Raw genomic sequence first — 19,576 nt, 5'->3', positions numbered from 1 at the left:
ACTTGTTGATTGATGTTATTTAATAGAGAATTTATGTGTGTATGCAAACAGGCAATTCCAGCCAGGATGCTGCTATAAGATTGTTGTGTTCCCAGCCTATATAAACTTAGATATTCCTTGGCAAAGAGGCATGACAGGGCTTGGATAGGGCTTTATACAAAGCTGAAGGGGAGAGGCATTTCTAAAATGAGATTTGCCATTTATGACATAGTAAATGCTCATTTGAGTAAGCTGTGCCATAAAAACCCATATTAATTTATTATGTGCTAATTTCAATGTTTTCAAACATCAAGACAAAAATTTTGGAAAGTAGTTTCTTGTATATCTGTCACTTGTAGTATAGTGACTGATTTTCAGCCAAGCAGACCATTATCTGTAAGACTGATTTTAGAGTCATTTTGATTCTGGAGACCTGGGCTCAAATTGTGCTTACGTGCATGGTTAACATGAGCCTTGTTCTGAAGCACTGCTAAAACATGTTGCTCAGCAGGTTATTTTTGTGGCACTATCACTGTTCCCAAAGTGAGCTCACACTTAAGTGTTTCTCTGGATCAGGTCAAAATTTGACTGACTTTTTAATTTTTGACAAAGAAGATTGAGTTGCTCATAAGATCAATAGTGGTAACTTAATGACTTTTAAATTCCAAAGGCTGTAGGTTTCAAGTGGCCAAACAAATAGAAAGATTGTTCTCTCAGAAAGTCTGTAACACATTAGAAGCAGTACTTCACGCACTGCATTTTTACAAAATGTAAATCTAGTCTCCTCAACGTTGAGAAAGATACAAAAATTAATAGAACGGGGAATGTAAGCCTGTGTTTTATTTCCAGCTAATTGATCTTTGAGTTATTACTTCATCTGCTCCTGCTTTGAGCAGAAAAATGTTCTTTGATACCTATAATACACTTACTTGAAGTAAACAACAGCAGGCCCAGAAAGGAAGTGGAGCTACACTGCTTAATGCCACTTGGTAAACTAATGTAGGATTTAGTTAGCACCATGAGTGCCCTTTTAAAAATTTGTTTTGATATTATTCTCCTACCTATTTGTCTGCAGCACATATCCCTGGAAGGAACAGGATAGTAGAGATCTTACGGGGAATGACTGAATCTCCCTGGCAGAGCTTGTGGAGGAAGGTGGCGTATCACCTTCCAGGACTTTGACCACAGCTGGTACAATCAGTCCCTCACTTTCATGGAAGGACACTTGCCCTTACCCTTAATTGACAAAAGGAGATAAGTGATCCATTGAAGCAAAAATAAAGTTTGCTCACTCAGGAACATAATCTAATAAACTTAATATGCTCTAACAAAAAAAAAAAAAAACAACTTTCAGCCAAAAGCTCCTGACAGCAAAATCAATCTCAGCCTGTTTCATCCAAGACTCTATGCTTCTAACTTAAAGTTTCTTAGCAGAGAGGTGACTTTTGTTGTACCCCTTGAAGGCTAATGAAAAGGCTTCCAAAGAAGGAAGTGAGTTTTCCAGTTAAGGAGCCCTTGTACAGTGTGACTTGCTGTCAGTTTTCTCTTTACATATGAGAATTTACTTCCACAATTCTGGGGGTTTTTTTTGTTATTTTTAAAACTTGTTTAGAGGATTGGATTAGAGAATACCTAGGCAAACTTGACATCTTACAAGTCTATAGGCTCTGATGGGCTGCATCCATGAATGCTAAAAGAACTGTTGGATACCATAGTGAGGCTGCTCATGATGATCTTTGAAAGGCCATGGCAGTCAGGAGAGGGGCCTGAGGACTGGAAGAAAGCAAATGTCACCCTAGTCTTCAGCAATGGCAAGAAAGAGGACTCAGGGAGCTACCAGCCTGCAGCCTCATCTCAATCCCTGGCAAGGTGATGGAGTGTCTGATTCTGGAGGCCATCTCTAGCCAGAGAAGACAGGAAGGTGATCAGGAGTAGTCAGGTAAATCACGCTTGACCAACCTGGTTGCCCTCTAGAATGAGTCAACTACCTGGATGGATGTGGGAAGACCAGTGGGTTTTGCCTCTCTTGACTTTAGTGAGGCTTTCAACACCATCTCTCACAACATCCTCATGGGCACAGTCATGAAGTGCAGGCTGGATGAGTAGACAGTGAGGTGGATTCAGAACTGTCTGAATGGCAGATCCCAGAGTGTTGTATCCAGTGGCACATGGTTGAGTTGTCACTTGTGGTGTCCCCCAAGGTCCAGCACTGGGCCCAATGTTGTTCACCTTGTCCATCAATGCCTCAGGTGAAGGGGCAGATGCCTCCTCAGCAGGTTCACTGACAACACAAAGCTGGGAGGAGGGGCCAGTACCCCAGAGGGCTGTGCAGCCCTCCAGAAGGACCTGGGCAGGGAGGGGAGCTGGGCAGAGAAGAACTGACAGAAATTTATCAAAGGCACGAGCAGGGTCCTGCATGTGGGGAGGAAAAGCCCCTGCACCAGCACAGGCTGGGGGCTGAGCTGCTGGAAAGCAGCTCTGTGGAGAAGGACCTGGGGGTCCTGGTGGACAACAAGCTGTCCAAGAGCCAGCAGTGCGTCCTCGTGGCCAAGAAGGCCAAAGGTGTCCTGGGATGGATTAGGAAGAGCATTGCCAGCAGCTCAAGGGAGGTGATCCCACCCCTCTACTCAACCCTGGTGAGGCCACATCTGGAATGCTGGGTCCAGTTCTGGGATTCTCAGTACAAGAGAGACATGGAGCTCCTGGAGCAGGCCAGTGGAGGGATACAGGGATGATGAGGGGACTAGAACATCTCTCTTATGAGGAAAGGCTGAGGGAGCTGGGCCTGTTGAGCCTTGAGCAAAGATGACTGAGAAGGGACCTCATCCATGTCTACCAGTATCTAAAGGGAGGGTGCCAAGAGCCAGGCACTTCTCAGTGGGGCTGAGCAATAGGACAAAAGGCAACAGGCAGAAACTGATGCACAGGAAATTCCATCTGAATATGAGGAAGAACTTCTTCATTGTGAGAGTGACTAAGCACTGGAACAGGTTGTCAGGAGAGGTTGCATAATCTCCCTCACTGAAGATATTTAAGAACTGCCTGGCCTCAATCCTGTAACATATGCTCTAGGATGACCCACTCTAGTCCCTTCCAACCTGACCCACTATGTGATTTTGTAATTCTGTGATTCTGTTATGGTATTTTTTTTACCTGTTTTACTATTCTTTACTTTCAACAGTCAATCTGAAGCTTCTTTTAAATGAGAATGGTTCTCATACTTCTCAGGTTTTTCCCAAACCAGATTGCTCTGACTGGGCTTAGAAGAAACAACATGAACACTGCCCCTGGCCTACAGAGCTGCTGGCTTCTGGCCTCTGGCTTCACAGAGGAAAGCTGCCTCTGTTCTCATTTTGTCCTCTGCGATTCTCTGTATTACTGGCAGTGTGATCTGTTCACTCCTCTTGCCAATTGCCTAGAGAAGAATGCTCAAACAAAAAGGGAACAAATTCTATCAGCACTTGCTGTCTTGTTCAAGCCTCAAAGTAAACCTTAGATTCATTATTGCCATGTGTCACATATTTACAGTCCCTGTAACGTTTAGTACTGGGCAGAGTGTTCTCAAGGCAAAGCCAAGAGCTAAATTCAATGAATGGTGATGCACCAATAAAAGGGAGTTTCCAAAGTGTCAAACACATGTATTATGGATGATTTTCATTTGCCACTGAGATCACAAGTTCAGTTTGAAGCAGAGTCAGTCCAGAATCTCAGGACATAACCTCAAAAATTTATTCCAGTCTCAGTCTGAATAGTAAGTTTCTTTCTTCAGGATTATACTAGCCTATTAAGCAGGTGAAAAAGCAATGGTAACTGCTGTCCTTTGTGAATGCACTCATTCATCCTGGTGGCATATGTGGGTCTGGAGATCCCTGTTCTCTGAAGCAGCCAGTTCTGGGGTGTAGATCTGTGAGGAGATCCTGGAGAGGAAGATGAAAATTGTTCTCTGTTCCCCAGATCCTGGGAGCCCCTATTAGTACTGACAGGTTTGTGAGAGGTTACACTTTGAATGCAACCTGATTTGTGTTTCTCAGTTAAATAATTTCAAAGCATATAAGGAAAGGATCATTGGATTATTTAAAACAAAGTGAATATTTCAGACCAATTAATTAAAAAAGGTACCAATCTTTGCAAACTTGTTAAAGACCAAGACTGAAACATTCTGGCCATCAGGGGATCAAATTGCTTGTGTCACAGGAATAACTACGACAAAGATGCTTGGACACCTTAAGTGTGATTAATACCTGGGTGTCACTTGATTTTTCTCAGAACAGAGGGGATTGATCCTGTTCCTGTGCTGTGCTTCTTGAAATGCTGAATGCCTAAACACAATGTCTGTACTGCAACACTTGCTCACCTTAGGAGAAATATTGCAAAGAAGAGGGGAAGAATTATTGAGGGCCAGTGGATGTGTGGACACTGCTCCCGTCTTTCAAAAAGTCACAGAGAGTTTTGCCTTTGCTCTTTCCTAGTGAACTGGACTACCATGATGCTGCAAGTGTCAATGATAGATGTCAAAAGATATGTGACCAATGGGACAGTCTGGGAACACTCACCCAGAAAAGGAGAGAGGCACTGGAGGTAAACCATATAATAAGGATCAGCAGCTCAGCTGAGGAAGGGAGAGGGAAATGAACCATTTATTTCAGATCTGGAAATGGTGCATCCACTTTGGAGTCCAAAGAGCAAAAAACCCTTATCTCAGATAATTTTAATTTTTGTGTGGTTACTCTTGCAAATGGACTGAATTACTCAGAGTAGACTTGACAGTTCTGAGCTGCCACAGACAGTTGTAATGCAGCAACAAACGTCATGTGGTTTGTAGCACCCCTCTGTGGGAATCTGATGTTCAGCAAGGCTAAAAAAAGCTGTTGGTTGGTTACCTTTTCATACCAGTCTGAGTTTGCAGTCTTGCATACCTTTCTGTCCAGCAGTAAGTTAATTTTTGGTAGTGAGTATTTCAAAGCACTGAGATACTTTGCAAAACCTTGTTCTGTTGGAAAAGAGGAAGTCACACACATAAATGCCAAGGTGAGAAATGTGTAATTCTTCCTTTTTGTACTTAAAAGAAATTGGCAAATCAAAATCAGCAGATTTTAATTCATTTGCAGATAGATCCCAATAACAAAAATACTTAATATATATGTATATTAAAATACTTAAAATATTAGTATTATACTTCACAAGCATACACCCACTCCTTTTAATGTGTTGGATATGAGAGTACTACTGCAATTAGTCCTATTGCCTCAAGTGGGAATCCTTAAAGTGGGTGGTGAAATCAGTCAATGCAATCAAATGCATTTCAAAAAATGAGGCATGACTTTGTTTCTGGGTGGGTATGTGGTATGTGTGGAGCTAGATTTTGCCCTAATAACAAAAGAATGCACTTTTCCCAACCCGTACAGAGGACAGAGAAACTGCTTGAAACAATTGATCAGCTTCACCTGGAGTTTGCCAAAAGAGCTGCTCCTTTCAACAACTGGATGGAAGGTGCTATGGAAGACCTACAGGACATGTTTATTGTTCATAGCATAGAGGAAATTCAGGTAATTGTATTATTTCCTGCATCTACACCCAGCAGCCAGGATGTTTGAGAGCCTGAAAGAGGAGCTGTGCTTATTTACAGCAGATCTTCCAGATGCTGGAAGAAATGTTAGAGTTTTCATGCTTTCCCTCTCTGTTTCCGATTTTAGAGTTTAATCTCTGCACACGATCAATTTAAAGCTACTTTGCCAGAGGCAGATGGTGAACGACAGGCCATACTGTCAATCCAGAATGAAGTTGAAAAAGTCATCCAGAGTTACAGCATGAGAATAAGTGCAACCAATCCTTACAGCACTGTTACAGTCGAAGAGATTCGTAGCAAGTGGGAAAAGGTAATGTATGCTAAATTGCTAAATACAGAAAGGACATTGTAGCACATTATTCCGCTTGAGAATTACTGAGAATATGCAGAGAACTTTACAATACGTCTCTAAATTATTCTAGATCATCAGATGCCAGAATGAATTTCTACAGTACCTTATGCTCTCCTTTATGCTTGCCCAGCTCACTTCACAATATCCCTTGCTCCTGTCATGCAATATTACCTATGTCCTCTTTGTCTTTCTGCCAGGACAAGAGGCATGTGTTGAGGCTGGTGCCTGGCTAGGGGTGCTGTTAAAATATAGGAAATGATTGCATTCTTTCTCTGTAGACTTACTTGTTCTGTTTTTAAACTATTGAATTGTGCCTACTCACCTTTAGTGCCCTCCCACTGTAACAGGTGAAGCAGCTGGTGCCTCAGAGGGATCAATCCTTGCAGGAGGAATTAGCCCGCCAGCATGCCAACGAGCGCCTGCGCCGCCAGTTTGCTGCTCAGGCCAATGTCATCGGGCCATGGATCCAGACCAAGATGGAGGTGAGTGCCAGACCCTCATGCTGAAGCTGATGAACAAAGTGATTTTTAATTTTTTCATCTTTATATACAGGGCAACAGCAAAGTCAATGAAAGTTCGCCAGCTGTTTGAGCCTAAACTATTTAGCACCTGTTAAGATTATTCTTAAAACTTTGTGGAACTTTGTAAAAGTGGTACCTTGATGGTGGACCAAGAGATTCAGCTATGAAAAATCAATCATTAACCAATTACTGTTTAGCTTCTGCTTTTTGTAGAAAAGATACCAGGTTCACTGGGGTCTCAACACTAATTCCAGATATAAATCTGACACGTTTCTTTTGAAATGTGTTTTCTACAGTAAAGTTTCTCATCTCCACTGTATGAAGGTGTTATTACTGTTGCTTTTTAGTATAAAATACAACATATTTATGTGAACATTGGTCAATTAGCACAGCTGAAGCTTAAATTTTGTGGGACTGGGGGGTTGTCTTTTTTTTTCTTCTGACAGGAAATTGCCCGCAGTTCTATTGAAATGACAGGGCCTTTGGAGGACCAGATGAATCAGCTGAAGCAATATGAGCACAATATAATTAATTATAAACACAATATTGACAAACTGGAAGGAGATCATCAGCTTATTCAAGAAGCCCTGGTGTTTGACAACAAGCACACCAACTATACCATGGAGGTAGCCATTTACTCCCTTTTCTATTTATTAGTTCATTCTGTCCTTGTGTGCTGTGTAACTACCTGCCCTGATTTAAAGGGACTGCCACAGCAGAGGGAATTTGGCAGGCTTTCTGACAATCTCATAAGACTTGTTTTATTTTAATTTATTTTCATGTTTTAGTGAAGGAATACCCATTTAGAAACCAGTTTCGTATTTTTCTGAAGGCCATTTTTATTTTTAGTGATCGTTGGTCATAATACAGAGTTAGTGGTATGGAAAAAGTATCACATAAATATTTAGAGCTGATTTATTTCTTATTGTACCTTTTACACTCTTAAAAGAATATATTTGCTTCTGTAATAACTCAGAATTTTCTCTCATAGCACATCCGTGTTGGATGGGAGCTCCTGCTTACCACCATTGCTCGAACTATCAATGAGGTTGAGACTCAGATCCTCACAAGAGATGCCAAGGGTATCACCCAGGAACAGATGAATGACTTCAGAGCATCATTCAATCACTTTGACAGGGTACAGTACTCCTGCTTTTTCTCAACTAGCAATATTTATTCTTCCCAAAAGCGAGTTTCTTGGCATTCCAAACATAAGCCTTTTAAAAAGCCTTCAAATGAGCTAGCAATGGGCTCTTTTTAAAAGAGAAAAAAAGATCAGTTAAGAAAGAATTTATAAAGTCATGGGATGGCTTGGGTTAGAAGTGGCTTTAAAGATCATCTAGTTCCACTCTCCCCACCTTGGGCAGGGGTACCATCCACTAGATCATGTTGCCCAGGGCTCCCCATAGCCCAGTAGCATTGTGCAAATAAATTAAAGATTAATTTTTGCTTTTTAAGTGTAATGCAGAGTTATAGCTCTGCTAATATGATTTAGTATTTGTTCAAATAATAAGCAGAACTGCATAAATTCATGTGTTTTGGAAAATAACATGACTCTTTTATTTTAAGACTGTACAGTATGTTCTAAGTACTTGCTGTTGTTTCTATCTCATTAAATTTAGCTGTAATCTATATCACAGAGGTTTTTTTCCCCTTTGAATCACAACTTGTGTCCCTAGAAATTTATTTGTAGGGAATATAGTTGGGACACTTACAGCTGTCCAGGAATATCTTTTATTTTTCTGGCTGTATGTGGGAAATAAGAGGCTGTTCCTTTTTTTAGTTTTCTAAATATGGATGAATAAAAAAGTAGGAAGGAAAATTGTGCTGTGAAGAAACTTAACTCACTTCTGTGAGTTATGCAGTATTTATGGACAGGGTGTTATAAAGGTAACTATTAATATACACAATAGCAAAATATATGCAGATGGGGATCTGACATTTGCAGTTGGAGAACAATCTGAACATGAATTAATTCTGATGCCTCTGTGCTCACATGAACCCACCTTTAAAACCAAGTTCACAGTTCAAATACTGAAAACATAGAATGCAGCACCAGTCTGTAAAGTCAGTCCTTCAAATAATTTCAGGGTACAGCAAAATGCCACTTCCTTTTCACCTACATCCTGTTGGTCCAGCTCAATTCAAATTGGTTGCCCATACATGCACTTTCATTTGATATGCAATGGATGCTGATAGTCAGTTTACTAAGCCTTCTTTAGAATACACCTAACTATTTAAGAAGAAGACCAGAATTATCAAACCTCTGCTTGCTGAAGAAACATACAAGCATAGGGAAATGTAGCTACACAGAACTAGGAATGGATTCTATGGAAAAATCTTAATGTGATTCTAGTACAGCATAATTCTTTTTTGTATTTTCTAAGAAAGCAGAATATAACATCACAAAAGCAGAGATAGTTTTCCTGGGGTGGAAGGAAGTAGCATACCAAATGGCTTTCCCAATGCACGGGAGCAAATAATTGAGCAATTAGAGCTATTAAAAGCAGACATAGTACCAGGCCTGGATAAATTACATGCCTGAATTGAGAGACTTCTCTAAGGGAAACCAAGGTGTTTGCACAAAGATTTGACAGTTCCCTAAAGATAAGGAGGCAAAGTGACTGAATCCAAGTCTATTTTATGCTGGATGGGCATTTCTAGCATCCCTGTACCTTTGTAGCTCATAGGTGAGTTCTCTGTCCTACTTGCAGCAAGGCTGGCTCTGTGGCAGAGGAAATATCACAGTCAGCTCTTGGTGCCTCAGGCTGCTTGAAGGGAGAAGCTAAATCCTACACCAACCAGCCCTACTGTCATGGATTTTCAGGCTTTGCAGATGCAGTAAGACACTGAAATACGAAAGCATAACACAGAGCAAGGCCTTAGGAAAGGCTGTATGACCTGAAAGAAGGTGGTTGTGTCACACAGCTGCTAGCACGCTGGAGATGGGCTACAACAATAATGAGTAACACAAAATTGCTGCCCAGCTCTTAGATTCTTACGTGTTCCTGACTGTCTCTTTCCTCAGGCTATAATGGGTCATGGCTTTAGGCTGTGTCCCTTTTGTCCTGGCTCCTGTTGAAGGAAGCCTGAATGGCCAGGTCAGAAGCAGAAGGTGACAGATGTTTTATCTGTCATACATCCTCATCTGTTTCTGTGGCCTCAACAACCTGGGCCTGGTCTGCAAGCTTAGCTGTAGACCCTGCCTTTCCCCATGACAGATATAATCCAATGGCTTAAAAATAGAGGTCTGGAAGGATCACATAAGGAAAACACCATTTTACAAATGCCCTCTTTAGTATACCCCACCCTCAGAATCGAACAAGGGAAACTGGTCTAGGTGGACGTTTTCATTGACAGAGTGTAACAATTATTTTCTCTGTAGCATAATGCAAGTTAAAGAAAGGAAGAAGATAAGATCTAAAATGACTCAACCATCAAGCCAGGCTTTTTGCAGGAACAGATAGTAGAAGCACTGATAAAAGAGAAGTTTATAAGGATTAAATTACACTGTTATTTAATGGACAGATGCAACTCAATCTACAAAGGCTAAAAGGAGGCTTTGAACAAACATGTTGGAGAAAGACAGGCTTGTTTTTCATTTTTCTATCTTTCCTGTGTCCTTGCACATTTGAATATTTAGTGTTGGTGAATGAAGGCAATTCAGGGTACTTCAGACTTACTTCAGTGTACATAAAATAATGAAGACTTTATATTTGTTCATCTTTAGAAAGAGAAGGCAGTAATGGATTATTTTATGGTTTTGATTTCCTTAAATAGAAATGAAGATAAAACTGGATTATCTGAACATAAGCACTAGCATGAAAAATACTGTCTTCTTCATGTCAGATGGAATTAACAATATATGTACAAATTTTGTGGCACTTAGCAGTATTTCTGAATGCTTGATATAGTTTAAAATACACTTGAAGGATTGGATTGCTGTTCACCATGATGAATAGCCAGAAAGGATCTCAAAAATTAATACTGTCACTGACAAGGAGGCTTTAAATATCTAAGTACAACAGAATAATTTATGCATGGTATAGCTCTGACTTGTGTGGCATTTCTCACATTTAAGACATTTCTTAATGTCTGACAGTGTGTGTTGAGGATGTCAGCAAAGTACTAATATGCAATTCCTTTCCCCATTTTAAAGTATGTATTTTGGTACACATAAATCTAAAAACTCTTTTTAGGGTGCTTCTAGAAACAACTTCCTTTACTTGTGAATCTGAAAAAGGAACCCCTGTCTTCCTCCCTGAGAAGAATATATTAAAAAAAAATTCTCACAGTGCATGTGAGAATTACAAGGGCAGGAAGAGTCACGCTTCTCTCAGTGCATCCCCAGCAAAGATGTGCTGGCACAGAGAGCTTTACAAGTCATCCTTGAAAAGGCAAATGGCAAACAGGCTCTCCCCTTGCTCATGGGGGCGTGAGCCCTCTTGGCTCTTGTGTTCCCAGCAGGCATGTACACATGCTGGCACCCCAGGGGTTATTCCTGAGGGTGCTGATGCTTACCCTTGCTTACCCCTGCTGCCCCACTCCTTGCTAGAAATTGTGCCTGAAGGCACAGTCTAGTTGTAGTTATAAATATAAATCTTTAGCATTGCTGCTATATTTCCTTCCTTAATGTGACTGCATGGAGAAAAAAAGAGAAAGTGGGACACAATGTCTGAATCACAGAAGCGGTTTAGAAGTGTTCAAAATGGTGCATAGCTGAATAATGGTATGCAGCCAAATCAGGATACCACACAGATAGGTTGTCAGTCACTGGTTTTGACATTTCTTTATGCAGGGATTCCTTTTTCAGATTAAGTATATTTAGTAAATTCTAAATAAGATTGCAAAGTACGTGATGAAATATCTGCAGCTGCTCTCCCTGTACTATTTTAATGGCTGCTAATACATTCTACTATTGATTTTTCTGCAAACTCCAGATTTCAAGTAGGAGCTCTGCATGCAGAAAAATAGCGTCATGCCACCCTATATTTTGCTAACAGAAAAACAACAGCTCTCTATTAAAGGAATCATATGTTTAGGCTTATGCAGGTCGATTAGCATTCAGGAAAATTAAGGACATATTTAAGAATGGATTAGTTTGACTCAGAAGTTCACTTGTTTTATAAGGTCACATATAAGTCACAAGAAGAAGGGAAAAGATTTCTGGGGACTAATAATGAAACATGAAGGAGATTTTAGTGTTTTTCTTTGCATTGGAAGGAAAATATAAACAAGGCAAAGTTATTTATATTTGTTAAAAGATTAATTTCAGCTCCTAATGTTGGTCTGCAAACAATAAAAGTAAATGTCAAGAACCATTTCCAATTGAGAAAGCCTCCACATGGGCTTGATCTATGCTTTAATTGCAAAATGCCATTGAATTCCATGAAACTCTGATATACTTCAAAGATGCTTTTTTTAGGCAACATATGATGAAGATTTGAAAATTTCACTACAAGAATGTGAAAACCTGCTATAGCACTTGGCACTACTACTTGGACCCTCACTGGGGAGTCCCACTTAACCATATGACTGTTCTGAGCTGCAGCACAACCACTGCACTTCTCTCCTAAAGAAAATGGTATTTTGGAGCATGTGCCAGCCCCTCACTCCCATCTGCCCTTCACTGCCTCAGCTCCTGCTGCTGTGTGTGCCTGGCTGGGCAGCTCCTGCACACACTGCCCACCCACCCACCCTCTGTGGATGGGGTGGTAGCTGGTGATCCTCCACCAACACCGAGTAGAGGAGATGGTGGGGTAGGATTTGGCTCTTAGCTCTCATTTCTGTATGATTTTGTTTGCAGTCACACAGAAGTATCTTCAGCTTTAGAAATGAGGTAAAATGAATAACTTCACCCCTGGTGGGACCTGCCATAGCCTGTCTCCAGGACAGCTTTTGAAAGTTTCAAACCGGCCTAGATTAACATTTTGAGAATGATAAAATAAGCCAATTTGAATGCTTTATAGCATCATCATAGCTTTAAAGGAATCATCATATAAAATGGAAATATTAAAGGCTAGAAACTACTGTGATTATGGCTCTTAACTAAATGCTGCTCCAGATTTGTAACTTTGCTTTTTTCCTCTTCATTGACTTCCCACTGTTAGTTTTCATCTTTCTTTTATGGGGGTGGTGGATGTTGATGCAGAGGGAGTCAATAACAGCATGATATTTTAAAAATGCATGGTGTTATTAACTTACTAAAGCACCACTTCATCCTATTAGTATATTAAATAAGCCCAGTGCATTTGTTAAACTCTTATAATTTTACCTATGCATAGCTATATAGAAATGTTCAAAAATAAATTATTCATCTAGCAGGCAAGTATGTAGCAGACAGAAAACCTTGGATCTTCTCCAAACTATCTGTAAAATCAATAAGGGTAATAATTTTTCATCTTGGAATATCTCCTTAATTGTATTTATGTTAACTCACTCTAAAGTACCCCTCTGATAGGACACATTTTGTAAGAACACGAAGAAAAAGACAAGCCAGTCTGTTTTAAAGAAGTTAGTGGGACTTTCTTCACCTGCAAAATAGAAAAATATATTGGTTCAGAACTATGCTCCAGTTTGATGTGGTTTTACTAGGAACCATTTAACCTGGAATTCAATGCATGTTTAAAGTCAGTTTTCAAAGCAAAACCTGACTATATATATTGTTAAAGAAGACTGATAACTGAAAATAAGTTGTCAATTATAAATTTATTTTGTATTTGTCTCCTTTGAGATATGCATATTATATTAAGTAGTATTACCAGATCAAGAATGAAGTAACAGTAATTGAGTGGGGAAACCATGTTTTGCCCGGGTTCAGTGATATTTTTATTGCATCTCACATACACTGAATCACAGAATCACAGAATTACTGGGTTGGAAGAGACCTTCAAGATCATCGAGTCCAACCCATTCCCTGACACCTCAACTAAACCATGGCACTGAGTGCCACATCCAGTCTTTTTTTAAACATATCCAGGGATGGTGACTCCACCTCCTTTCCGGGCAGATCATTCCAGTACTTCCAGTACACTGCATGACAACAGAAAAGGAAGGAAGCAAATGGAAGTTCATAGAATGCAATCTGCCTTGTTAGCAAAGGTATTTTTAAAAAAAGATGGAAGGAATCAGAGTTTTAACTCTGTAGTTGAAGTGAGGACCCTCTTCTACTAAGAAAAAGTCTAAAGAATGAAACTGCAAAAACTGCACACTTTTTAGGTAATTCATTGCATATGTTGACATTACATTTCCATGAAATTCTGGAAGAATGTAATTTTTAATTTGTGAATGGAAGGTTCTTTACTAACCAACTAACCTGATCTGTGACTTTTCTTTCCTTTCCCTTCCCAAATGCATGGCCTGTGATGGGATGCTAGGACGAATCTGACAATCTACAGTCTGATGAATTTAAAGCCTGCCTCATCAGTCTAGGACAGGTTGGAAATGACTTGCAGGTAGAGGAAACTAAAATAATTCTATTTTCAGATGTAACAATAGCCAAAAAGTTTGCATGTTTAAACTCCAATCTGTTGGTCATAATGCTTTGAAAAGATCCTGCCTCTGGGAAGACAACTGGTTTAGATGGACTGTCAGCATCACTTTGAGCTATATTTTTTTCATTTTTCAAAGATTCTTCAGTTTGTTTGTTTTACTTGGTTTGAGGTATTTTATTTGGACACTACTAGATGACTAGGAGAGCTCTTATGCTTGTTGCATTCAGACTTTTGTCAATTTTCCTTCCCTCAGGCTCAATACAAGTTCTCTTACGCTCTCTCCTAATACAGGATGACGCAATTCTCTCCAAGCCACTGCAATCTATCACAGCACAGAAGAAAGATTTATTTACCTTCTTACTCTCATGCCATTTTGTGTTTACTCAGCCTCAAGTCTAGAATGTTGCAGATATGTTATTGCCCGGAAAATGAGCAACCTCATTTCATACTAGGTCTTCAACTGATCTCCTTCTAAGTCTTGCAGGTCTCATCCTTTAAGCCATTATGCACATCTCTGCTGTATTCAGGGTCTTGACAGCCTGCAGAGGGAAAATCCCTGTACTTATTTCCCATATATCAGCAGACTGCTCTCATAATGTATTTACTTTGGCCTTGGAATGAAGTATTTCATTTTTTTCACTGTAGTTTTGGCTGCTAGAGATTCCACACAGAACATTTCAAAGATATTTCATATCAGGGAGGCAGCTTGAACATCTACTGAGTTTGACTAATTTAGTAACAAATTTTTCTCCTCGCTCTTCTCTTTGTCTTCTCTGGTTGTGTTCCCTGTATTCTTGTCCCATTCATCTCCTCTTCTCCCTTATCTCTCCCCTGACCTTTCCTGATGTTACTTTTTTTGTGGTGAAAATGTCTCTTTCCTGTGTGTAATATGTTAGTTACTTCTTCCTCTTTTTTTAAAACTGATGATGGTTCTGGTGACCTGATCGGGCAACATCAATGAATACTGTTCATGCACTGGATCCAATATGCCAATGGTCCAAACTCATCATCTCTCTGGAAATTACCTTGGATTCTTCAAACCCTCCCTTCTATATTCCTTACATTGTTTTGGTCGATAGAGGAAGAATGGATTGATGGACCACGATGATTTCAGAGCTTGCTTAATTTCAATGGGTTATGATTTGGTACGAGCTTTAAGAAAAAATCTCAGCTGATTCTGCTTGCAGCTAAAATGTTAACCACAGCAATACTAAAGCTTATCTAAATAGAGAGGATACTAATGTCATTCACACTAGACAATACTTTCTTTGCTTTTTCTTTATTTTCAAATGGTTAAAAGGGAAGTTAAAAGTAAAACAAGACACTTGAAAACCATATTCTATGGTGCACTGCATTGCTCTTTGAATTAATGAAACTTTAAAAATTGAAATTTACAGTTATTAAACTGATGTTTTTGTAAATTTATCCTTTTCTACCTGCATGACGAAGAATGAGTTTGATACTGTTTAACTTTTATAAACTTGCCTTGGGGGTTACATTTTTCTTGCTTCAATTATTTGTTCTAAAAATTTCCTCTGACGTTCACCTTTTTTATGGAAAAGAAAGAGATTATCCTTAGTTAAGCTGTCCTGTATTTGGCATGAAATTTTCAGAATTGTTTCCCTTCTTAGTTCTGTGGATCTGTGACTACCCTGCTTGTTGGGCTATTGTTTCACTTCCCTGCATGATGCCTAAATTACAATGGCTTTAGGATGAGATGGAAAATGAAGTGTTAAGTTAGAACAAGCTAAACTGGTACTGTGGGAGGGAGAGAATATGGTGACATTTAATTGAAGGTACATATTATGTATTCAGGACAAAGGATACACTTTCCAAAAGCACAGTCCTTTTTACAGAAGTGGGGTGGGCATTTAAGGTGCAGATTTAATTGGCTCTGATTGTTGATGTTCCCAAGTCAGGAAGATGCTTTATAAGCTCTATAGCCAGTGGTTCTGACTGGCTCATGAGAGGCTTGGGCTGCTGGAGATCAGTATTATGGTGACCATTTTCTTTGTTTTGGATTTTGTGAAAGGGTGAAGCTGAGTTTGCCCGGATCATGTCTCTGGTTGACCCCAATGGGCAAGGAACTGTCACTTTCCAGTCCTTCATTGACTTCATGACCAGAGAAACGGCAGACACCGACACGGCTGAGCAAGTGATAGCTTCCTTCAGAATCCTGGCTTCAGATAAGGTCAGTCACCATGCTGCTGCTGCTGCAAGGATTCAATTGCTCTCCTGTTTAGCCCTTCTTGTTACAAGCCTTTTAGTAATAGTGAAGCTTTGTTTGCAGTTTGTCAGACTTCAGTGAAAGCATGTGCGTTTTCTTCTTGTTTGGAACCAAGGCTCTTACCTGAAATAGGTGCAGAATAGAAGGCTTGGTCTTTGTATCCTCATATCATAAAGAGCCAACATAAAATTAGACATCTTAGACAAGACTTAGATGGTTGATCTGTATATTCTACATCAGGTTATTTCCACACTACAGCTTTGACTAGTGGGGAACTTGTTCTGCCTTTCATGCTGTTGTCTGGATGTTTCAATGCAGTTTTGCCCTCTGGAACATAGCCTAGATCAGGTGCACAAGGCTAACCCTGATTGTGAGCCATGTTGTGACTGGACAGCTCACTCAACAGGATGATGCAATGTGGTGCATCCACATCCTAGAAGGAGCAGCAGGAGGAAGCCTCCTGTAGTTACTGGGTTTGTAGAGAAAGCTCCTGAATTTGGCATACTTTCATCCCCACTGCCAGATGCACTTGTGACTGAGTGGTGTTTGAAGATGTAAGGGAGTATAATGGCAACACAAGAGCTTCTGGAGGAGTCAGGGCCATAAACAATGCTGCCACAAAACCAATCCTCTGCTGTGGAGAAAGGAGAGATCACAGCAGTACAGGTCTATTTGCCCAAGCTCACTCTATTGATTTTCTCATTCCAGCTGCTTGTATTGATTTTGTGATTTCAGTTAATGTGGACCACATTTTAAATTCCAGACATGTTCTCAGTAGCAATTCATGTGGAAGATGGTCTCAGGAAAAAGTGGTTTAATTAGATTGCTATTTTAAGCAATGTCAAGTCTGTTAACAGAGGGTATCCTTCATGTCATAAATGCATGCCATTAAGAAAAATAATGCATCTTTCTTTACACATATATTAGAACCTTGAAACTAAGAGAAACTACCTGCATCTGTCCTGTCACTGCAGAAGGGGCAGTAGTGCACTGCAGAGATACTGACTATCTAGGAATAAGCTGTATCTGTAGCAGTCTGCCCATGGCTGCACAGTGCTTGGTAGCTAACATAGGCAGTCACATATCCTGACACTGCATTTTGACCTAATCAGTTTGTTGGTGGAATTCAACTCCTAATTTGTGATGGAATTTACCGAGGAAAATATTTGCTCTCAGAAAAATAGGCAAGATGCCCAAATCTATTAGTTACAGAAAATAAATATATTTTGTGATTTTGAAGAACAAATACTGAATTTGTCAATCCTTTTCCCCCTCCCAGCCTTATATCCTGGCAGATGAGTTGCGTCGAGAGCTGCCTCCTGAGCAGGCTCAGTACTGCATCAAGAGAATGCCTCCGTACACTGGCCCAGGCTCTGTTCCTGGGGCTCTGGATTACACCTCTTTTTCATCAGCACTGTATGGAGAGAGCGACCTCTGAGTCAGTAACTGGCTGTATTCATGGTAGACACTAAAAATACCCACCTTATTGCCCAGATTGCTTCTCAAAAGCTTTGACAAGCTGATTTAAAAACAAATTTTACAAATACAGTAGGTACCGTCAGTGTAAAGTGCTAGTAACTGATGTAACCGGTGTATATTAAAGTGTGCAGCACGCTAGATACCTGCCTTGTTGGTTTTAGGTTGTCCGTCCTATGCAATGCTAGAAAATCTATTAAAAAATTGAAAGATATTAATTTTGGAAATATACATTCAGAAAACAGAATGTAAAACCTAAAAACATTGAAACACAAAAAATATTTCTCCATTTTCAAAATGTTTCAATGCCATATGCGCTTCTTTTATGATGTTCAGAAAACTGTTTTAGAAGTCATGCTTTTTTTCTTTCATAGAGCAATATTACTTTCCTCTTATGATTTCTGATTTTGTATGCTTCTATTGGTGGAATTTAATAAAATACTAAAATGCAGATTTTCAGGGAAGAAATATAACAACCACATAAACTACTTAATTGCAAAAAAAATCCAGAATGCTATGCTTTTGTCTCAAAGAGTTGTAATATAAGGGGGAAAAGCTGATTAAAGTGCATTTTTAGAGCTCTGTAAGCAGTTCTTTTCTTTTAGGCCTTTAACTTTTGCAGCTGAGGGAATACAACTTTTATAATCAGAAAAGCTAATTTCATGTGAACTGTTTTGTTATGAAACCCTCATTCTTGTCTATGTTGGACAGTCTTTGTTTCTCAGTATAAAAATGCATTATTATATGTATTAGTGGGCAACATTCATCTCTATCCTGCATAAAGCAAACTCCCATCTGAGCAAATGTAGTATGGTTGTCTTGCAGCTTTAACTGTTCAGCGCTCAGAATTCACTTTGTCTTGAGTTCTGCTGCGTCGCAGGCAGTTCTGTCTGTACCCTGCTCCTGTGCGCGAGACGTTTACTGGTTTTTTCCATCTTGAGAAATGACAGAGAATAAAAGCAGTAACTTTTTTACTTGAATCCTACTGACACTGAGGAAATGCAATGTAATCAAACAAAACCATTTACAAATGGTGAAGCAAGCTGTGCAGCCCAGTGCTATTAAAGCAATGATGTGCCTATTAAATAAAGTCTGCTTTTCAAAACCTTATGAGACTCTGTCGTTGGCAATTAACCTAGTGGCTCCCTCTATGAACTGGAAACATCTCTGAACATCAAAGGAGTTTTCAGATGCAAAAAGTTCAAAATCTGTCACACATTTCAATACATTGTGTCTGCGTGAACAACAGTCTCTGTGTGCTGGAGGTATAGGTCTGTTTTCATGAAGAGAGATGGAGCTCAGGATGAGTTGGAGACTTTCCATTTAGGTCACCTGAGCACAGATGTCCCTAACTTGTTAGACTCCAAGCTTAGATTGATTTCAGTGGGACAGAGGCACTACTGCTTTTGAGGACATTGGCCTTAACTTTTCTGTATGTCACTTTTTCCTCATGTGCAAAAAAAGCAGATGTTAAGTATGCAACGGTGCTTTTTCTGGCCATTGTTTGGAAATTTATGGAATGGCAAGCATTAAAATTCTGTGTGTGATTTCAATCCTGAAACAGGCACCCTGCAGGTTAAGGTGGGTGGAGTGGGAGCGTTTTAAAACAATCCCAGAGGAGACAGACAATGACCAAATACCTCTTCCTTCTCCCTTGTGTACAGAGGCCAGCAGAGGACTTGTTAGGGCTAGGATCTCATCTCCTACAGTGCACGTGGAGCCTTGCACACAGCCAGAAGCTGCTACAGCCACTGCTGATAAGGGCATGGTGCAGTGCCATCTCCTTCTGTGATCACAGTGCCTGTACAAACTAAGTCAGGAAGCTCTGCCTTAAAGCAAAGCCATCTCCAGCTAAATGACGGCCGGTCAAGCTGAATCCTATTAAAAAATAAATCTATCTATCTCTCATTGTCACGGTTTAATGCAACTGGAAGAATAAAACTTCTGAAAAGTGTGGCACAA

The 19,576-nt window shown here is 39.9% G+C and overlaps 1 protein-coding gene across 11 annotated transcripts in view; it reads left to right on the top strand.

The window, feature by feature from the left end:
* ACTN2 (actinin alpha 2) overlaps positions 1 to 18,722 on the top strand; it is a 120,840-nt gene extending 102,118 nt beyond the window's left edge. For 4 of the 11 annotated variants that reach the window (XM_077175571.1, XM_077175570.1, XM_077175572.1 and 1 more), the window contains 10 exons: positions 4,449 to 4,557; positions 5,385 to 5,525; positions 5,673 to 5,855; positions 6,245 to 6,379; positions 6,865 to 7,044; positions 7,410 to 7,556; positions 13,795 to 13,872; positions 14,991 to 15,056; positions 15,944 to 16,102; positions 17,418 to 18,722. In XM_077175571.1, coding sequence (XP_077031686.1) covers positions 4,449 to 4,557; positions 5,385 to 5,525; positions 5,673 to 5,855; positions 6,245 to 6,379; positions 6,865 to 7,044; positions 7,410 to 7,556; positions 13,795 to 13,872; positions 14,991 to 15,056; positions 15,944 to 16,102; positions 17,418 to 17,576 — 1,357 coding nt within the window. In that variant the 3' untranslated portion in view covers positions 17,577 to 18,722. Of the gene's footprint in view, positions 1 to 4,448; positions 4,558 to 5,384; positions 5,526 to 5,672; positions 5,856 to 6,244; positions 6,380 to 6,864; positions 7,045 to 7,409; positions 7,557 to 13,794; positions 13,873 to 14,807; positions 14,946 to 14,990; positions 15,057 to 15,943; positions 16,103 to 17,417 lie in introns of those variants that run through there. The other 7 variants (XM_077175575.1, XM_054629103.2, XM_077175574.1 and 4 more) reach the window with 4 other exon arrangements.
* The last annotated feature ends 854 nt before the right edge of the window (positions 18,723 to 19,576 follow it).

Source organism: Agelaius phoeniceus, chromosome 3 (genome assembly GCF_051311805.1).
Source record: "Agelaius phoeniceus isolate bAgePho1 chromosome 3, bAgePho1.hap1, whole genome shotgun sequence".
Classification (NCBI taxonomy): Eukaryota; Metazoa; Chordata; class Aves; order Passeriformes; family Icteridae; genus Agelaius; species Agelaius phoeniceus.
The sequence above is the reverse complement of the archived record's forward strand: the minus strand, read 5'-3'. Positions and strand labels throughout refer to the sequence as shown.